Consider the following 6,000-nt stretch of genomic DNA (forward strand, 5'->3'; position numbering starts at 1 on the left):
GTGATGGGCTTGCGCTGGAGCTGGCCTTCAGCGATAGGAATTCACCGTGTCTGGGGGGCAGATGAGCTGCTGCACTGTTCAGGGATGTGTGTTGTCCCTTTGTGAGCCAGTGTTTTGCTTTTCTCCCCAGCGCAAGAAGGAGGTTGAAATCATTCTGAAAAGGCACCTGAAATGTTCTACAGGTGATTGAGAGGGGTCAGTGTCCACATGCTGCCACGTGTTGGTCTGTGTTAGTGTGTACTGGGGATGCAGGCAGTTACAGACAGGAGAGTTGGCCAAGAATTACTTTTAATTATTTTTTTTAAGGATTTTTTAATCATATACAAAAGGAAATTAAAAAAAAAAAAACACTTTTTCATTGCTGTGAATGAATGACAATGTGCTTCATGGTTTCCATGAATTATCCGTCCTGACCCAGCAACATACTCAGGTACAGACACACCGGCTCAGACTCCTGTGGAGATGAGGAGGTGCAGTTTGGTTTTATTATATAAAAGGGTTTTTTTTTAAAGAAAATAAGTGCTTGTGTTCCAACGCTCTCTGGGATTCACATTTTTTCTACAAAATATATATATATTTTTTTCATAAATTATAAAACAACATTTGCATTTAAATAAAGCCTAATACCATCACAGTATTTTCGCATTTCAAAATGTAACGTTTCAGATGTTCACAGAAAAATCAGTCTGACAAAAGAAGGTGCAAATGAAACGCCAGCCCAGCCCAAACCTTCTGTTATTTGATTTTAAAGAAATTGTTACTAAAAATACATCCACGTCTGAGCCTTTCATAAAAATCTCTCATAGCCTGTTGGGTGGCACGTTTGACTGCTTAGAGTGAGTTTCCATTACAGTAAACTTGAAGGCTTGCTTCCTCTGACTGTGCTTTAATGATGCTGCCCTTAATGAAGGTGTGATGGTGCAGGGTTAGTTATCAGTGAGAGAAATAATTTGCTCTCTCTTTGGTGAAAAGAGGACCTGAAGGGCCTGATGGACATCTACCCTTGAAGCAGAGCCCTGTTGGTTAAAGCTTATTCAAGGCAGCAATATGGCTTCAAACCATATGGCTTTCAAGCTGGAAATGGAAGTGGTGGGAAAAAATAAATTGGGCCAAACCCCAAAATACAGTGAACATTTGAAGCCCTGGCAACCATCTGTGGAAGACCAGCACTAGCAGTCCATGGTGACCTTCCTGAGCACATCCCTGGAGTGCTTCCTTGCGTAACTGAGGCTGTGGAGCTGAATGCTGTCTTGTAAATCCTGCCTGGAAAGGCGTCTCCTGAACTCATCTGTAGTAAAGTAGTAGATGACTGGGTCCACGCAGGAGTTCAAGCTGGCAAGGCACAAAGCCACAACGTGAAACACTGAGATCACCTTCTGGACGCATCCGTTTTCAATCCTTTTGGTTTTGACAAAGAAATCGAGCGGAAAGCTGATATGATAAGGTGCAAAGCAAATCAGAAATACCAGCGCGCAGGTAAGAATCATCTTGAAAGCCTTTTTCTTCTCTCCGAGGTCATGTGAAGCAGAATGTTTTTCTTTTAGTGACAAGACAGTCTTCCAAGAGCAGTACAGGATGATGAGTAGGGGTGTGACGAACCCCACCAATTCCCCCATCGTCACCATTACGATGGAGAGGGGAAGGTCAACTTCCTTTACGGGGAGATCCGCAAAACATGTGTTTTTAGCATCCTGTTGGAGTCTGAGAAGTGGGAAAGGCAAACAGCCAACACAGACCACAACCCACCCAATGATGCTGATATACACATCACAGATGCGCTTGCAGTCGCTGAATTTGAATGGGTGCATAAGAAACAAATATCGTCTTACACTGATGCAAACCAAGAAGTAGATGCTTGCGTACATATTGACGTACTTCAGGTAGAAGCAAAACATGCAGAGACCTCCTCCAAATTCCCATGTCCCAGTCAAGTAATAGAAAATCCTCAGGGGCAAGGACAAAACCTGTGATAAATCAGCAATGGCTAAATTGATCATAAATATTACAGCCCTTTTAGTCTCTTTCATGTACCCATAAAAGACCCACAAAGCTAATGTGTTTCCTATTAGTCCGGGGATCAGGATGAAAGTGTATGTAACCGCATAGTAGGGCTTGAGGTCTGTTTCAGTGCAGGTCGAACTGTTTGTCATGGTTGTGCTCCAGATCCGTGCTCAGCCCCAGCATGGTAGCATGTTCCTGCAGCCAGGCTGTTCTTGGGTTGTTGGTGCTTAAATGAACAGGTTCAGCCCTGGCATCTGTGTGTGAGGCTTTAGTTACCAGATCATCATGTCCACTGCGGGGAGAAGCTTGGCTATAGGGTGTTAATCGAAGTCCTGCTCGTGTGCTTTGCTCATGCTCTTTGTCAGAAATGACCAGACCTCACTCTAGCTGCTTGCAGGGTTGACAGAGAGGGATCCACACTGAGAAATGCATCGTGTGCCAAAGCAGTTGTCAGTTCGCCACAGGGACTGCACCTCTGTCACCTTTTGGGTGGCATTTCAGGCACGGCTTTCAACAGAGGAGTTTGACAACCGGAGCGGCCCTGCAGCTGAAAGGCAGAAAGATGTGTTTATAACACTGTGGGGAGACACAGGTCTGACAAAGTAAAAGGTATGGAAAAGCTTGCAAAAGCAGTAAGAACACCTCTCTAACAGCAGCCTATTGCTGTGGCCATCTGTGGTGGTCAGCTCTTCTCCCACCTAACAAGCACCTTGCCTCGCCCAGTGAAGGTAGGTGCAAAACCACTGCACAATAAATAGAAAACATGTTTAATTGCTGCTACAAACCGGCCTCCTGGGCTGTACCAGCGAGCAGAAGTCGCCCCCGATCACAGGGCATATTTAACTTGCTGCTGGGTTTCTGCAGCTGTGTCTTTCCCAGCTCCAGCTTTTCCACTCAAATCCCCCTTTGCCTTCAAGAGGTCCCTGGACTGTGCCCAGGCGGTGGCACCAGGGCAGCAGTGACTGACCCAGAGCATCTTCTCAGCCCTGGAGAGCTTCTCTTTTCCTCTTGGCTTCCCAGGTGCCAGCCCCAGCCACTAAGAAGGGGGTAGCTGCTGGGCAGAGGGAGGGTGGCTCACAAGGAGCTGCACGGCTTTACCTTGAGCTGATTTTCACCCAGAATGTCTCAGCTTCTTGCCTGATGTTTGCTCTGAAGCGCCAGCAGAGAGGAGCTCGGGGACTTCGCAGTGCCATCACTCACTGTCCATTGAGGTGTCCCGTGCCTGCAGATGCTGGCAGTGCTCCTGTGAACACTGCTTGGGCAAGGTTGCATCTGCCTGGGGAGCATCTACAGGGGTGCTCACAAGATAAAGCCCCAAGCCCGCTGCACCCAGCTCTTCCTTCCAGTGATTTTTCAAACTCAGTTATTTTTTTCTTTAAACAAGATGTCTTTCCTCTCATCTCGTTCCCAGGGGCTCCCAGTCAGGGAGGCTGAATCATGCTGCTTCTCCTCTGGCCGCATCCCTCGTGGGGGTAAGTTCACCCTAGCTCCATGGCTGGGCCATGAGACATGCAAAGGGAAGGACAAAGCGCAGTCCCAGCCCATCTGTCTGCTCACAGCCCAGTGCACACACACGTGCACGCTAGCGATCCTCCTGCTGCCCCTCACCAGGGCTGCGTTTCCCTCTCCCCACTGCACAGCAATGTTCCTGCAACACCATCCCCTGCTCTCTCCAGCCCAGCCCCAAGGCAGGGATGTGCTTGCAGCACCCTCTGCCTCTCCCTGGGGCTGTGAACGCACATTATGAGGGTTCCCAGAAAGCCCAGCTAAAGCTGGCTAGCAGCGAGGGTGCTCACCCAGGGCACCCAGAAATGGCCCTGTGAGAGCGGCCACCCTCGGAAGGGGGATACAAACACAGCAATGAGAGAAACTGCACTTTGGAAATCCCGAGCAGCAGCGAGGCAAAGTTCAGCCAAACGCGCTATGTAAAAACCAGCAGGATGCTAAAAAAAGCCCCAGAAAGAGGAAATCTTGTTTCACATGCTCTGCGCTCACTTCCCCTTGGCACAGGGGGCTGGCTGCTGCGTTAGGTGCAAGACTCTGCCCAGGCATGGCTTCCTTCTTCCCCTGAATGGTTCCCCCTCCCCTGTTTTGCCAAGGAGACCCCCAGCCAGCCGCATCAGGGCACTGGGGTAAGACTCCTTGTTTGTACTTAACGAGTCAGAAACACCAGGTAAGCTTTGTACCCGGCACGGAGGCTGGCGGTTAATGCGTGTTAAAGCCGGGCACATGCGGTGTAAAGTATTTTGCCCGTGCTGAATGACAGCCATGTGTCCTTGCTCTCCATGCAAACAAGTGCCAGAGCTGCGAGAGCAGCCACGGCACCTGTGGGCCTGAAGTGCAGTGGGACTCTGGCCCCGTGCCCCCATCAGAGCCTCCACAAGAGATCAGGCTCCACACCTGAGGCTGGTTGTAACTGCCCCAAGTCAACCCTCCTTAGCAAATCCATTGGGGTTTACCCCAGGAAGCAAAGCCACAGCAGCTCTAAAAAGCCAGCTTGGAGGAAAACAGCCCATGGATGGGCAGTGTTTGTAGGTGCTGCCCCTGCTGCAGCATTGTGCCTTGTTGCTCCCCTCCTTAAAGAACCCAGGATGCTGCCCAGCACCTCCTGCTCCCTCCCAAGACCAGGGTAAAAGAGCAGCCTGGATGGATTCTGCCACCAAGCACCGTTCTTGCAAGGAGTGATGCAGGTGAGCAGTAGGTGTGCAGGCCCCCAGTGCTTGGTGTGGGGCTGGTATCTGTGCTGTAAAAACACATAAAGCCTGGTGCTGTGCCTGACACCAGGCATCTGTCATCATGGTCAGTGTCATCTGCAGGCTTACCCTTTGGGGGATGCCTTGGGGGTGCTGCTGGCTGGAGCCTCTCTTCTGGTTTCCTTTGTGTTCTCCACAGCCTAAAATAAAAGCAGAACGTGCACGGGGTAACTTCAAATAGAAACGTGGTTCCCTGCTGAAGCTATGCAAGCAGAGGCAGTGTAGTGGTGGCTCTGTCCCTCCCTGTGGATGTGGGGACAGGAGAGGTTGCCAGGGACCAGAGCAGGACAGCACTGTCCTGTGCCAGGCTTCTCCTGTTTTCTAGGTCACCTGAAGTGCTGCTGTCCTATTTCAGCAGAGATAACTGCTAGCAGTAAGAATTAATAAGGTATTGGCTAAAAATAGAAATAATAGACACATAAACTGACCATTGTGCAGGATTGTGCTTTAGTTCTTTTTAAAAATGTCAAGGGAGGATAAAGGTTTTTCCTCCTTGAATCAGTTTTCTGATAGATGTCCAGGTTTTATATCTTCTTCCAGAAGAGCAATATTGCTTCTTGCTGTGCTAACTGTGGAGATATCTCTTTTATTTCCTTTTTGGTAGCATCTGTCCACAGAGGCCACGGTACTTTTGTTAGGCATCCTCAGAGACTCCTGTGCTTTGCTGTGCTTGTCCTGACAGCAGGAGCCCTGGTGTCCTCTGCCTGCCTTATCCTAGCCTGGGCACCTTGGCATCCTATCAGCAGCATCTCCCAGCCCGGGTACCACCAGCCTCCAGAGCATCCCTCTCCTTGCCCCGTGTCTGCTCTGCATCCCACACCAGACACGTTCTGAGTTGCCAAAATATATTTGCTAATGTTGTGTCGAAGTGCTACAGATGAGAGCAGCTTTTTCACTTTGACTTAGTTGCAGAGTACCAGTGCAAACGCCTGTTCATCCTATCCGATTTCTGTGGTTTCCTGAAACATGAGTCACTAAAGGTGGTGAATGCTTGCTCCAGGGGGGAAAAAAGCAGCGACATGGCCAAGCTTTTACAGGTTAGGGCTGTGGGGCATTGGCACAGTGGGATAAAAAGGTTTCTTTGTATTTGTTCTTTCTCATTTGCTCATTATGAAGGTAACCGAGTGCCCTGCAGCATGCCAACCCTCTGCCTTGCTCGTGCTTCCTGCCTTTCCACCAGTGTCTGTTCTGGGAGGAGTGGCAGAGCTGCTGGACCCTGCTCCAGGGAGACTTTCCCTCATTCTTG

At 49.5% G+C, this 6,000-nt stretch overlaps 1 protein-coding gene across 1 annotated transcript; it reads right to left on the reverse strand.

The window, feature by feature from the left end:
* Positions 1-280: 280 nt before the first annotated feature.
* Positions 281-4,878, reverse strand: GPR174 (G protein-coupled receptor 174). Its single transcript, XM_057404783.1, has 2 exons — positions 4,824-4,878; positions 281-2,548 (listed from the first exon to the last, which is right to left on the reverse strand). The coding sequence occupies exon 2, from the start codon at positions 2,148-2,150 to the stop codon at positions 1,170-1,172; it is 981 nt and encodes a 326-aa protein (XP_057260766.1). The 5' UTR covers positions 2,151-2,548; positions 4,824-4,878; the 3' UTR covers positions 281-1,169.
* Positions 4,879-6,000: the final 1,122 nt, after the last annotated feature.

This window comes from Pezoporus wallicus, unplaced genomic scaffold, assembly GCF_028554395.1.
Source record: "Pezoporus wallicus isolate ANWC-B61680 ecotype Strahan unplaced genomic scaffold, APGP_CSIRO_Pwel_v1 contig_5104, whole genome shotgun sequence".
In the NCBI taxonomy this organism is placed as follows: domain Eukaryota; kingdom Metazoa; phylum Chordata; class Aves; order Psittaciformes; family Psittacidae; genus Pezoporus; species Pezoporus wallicus.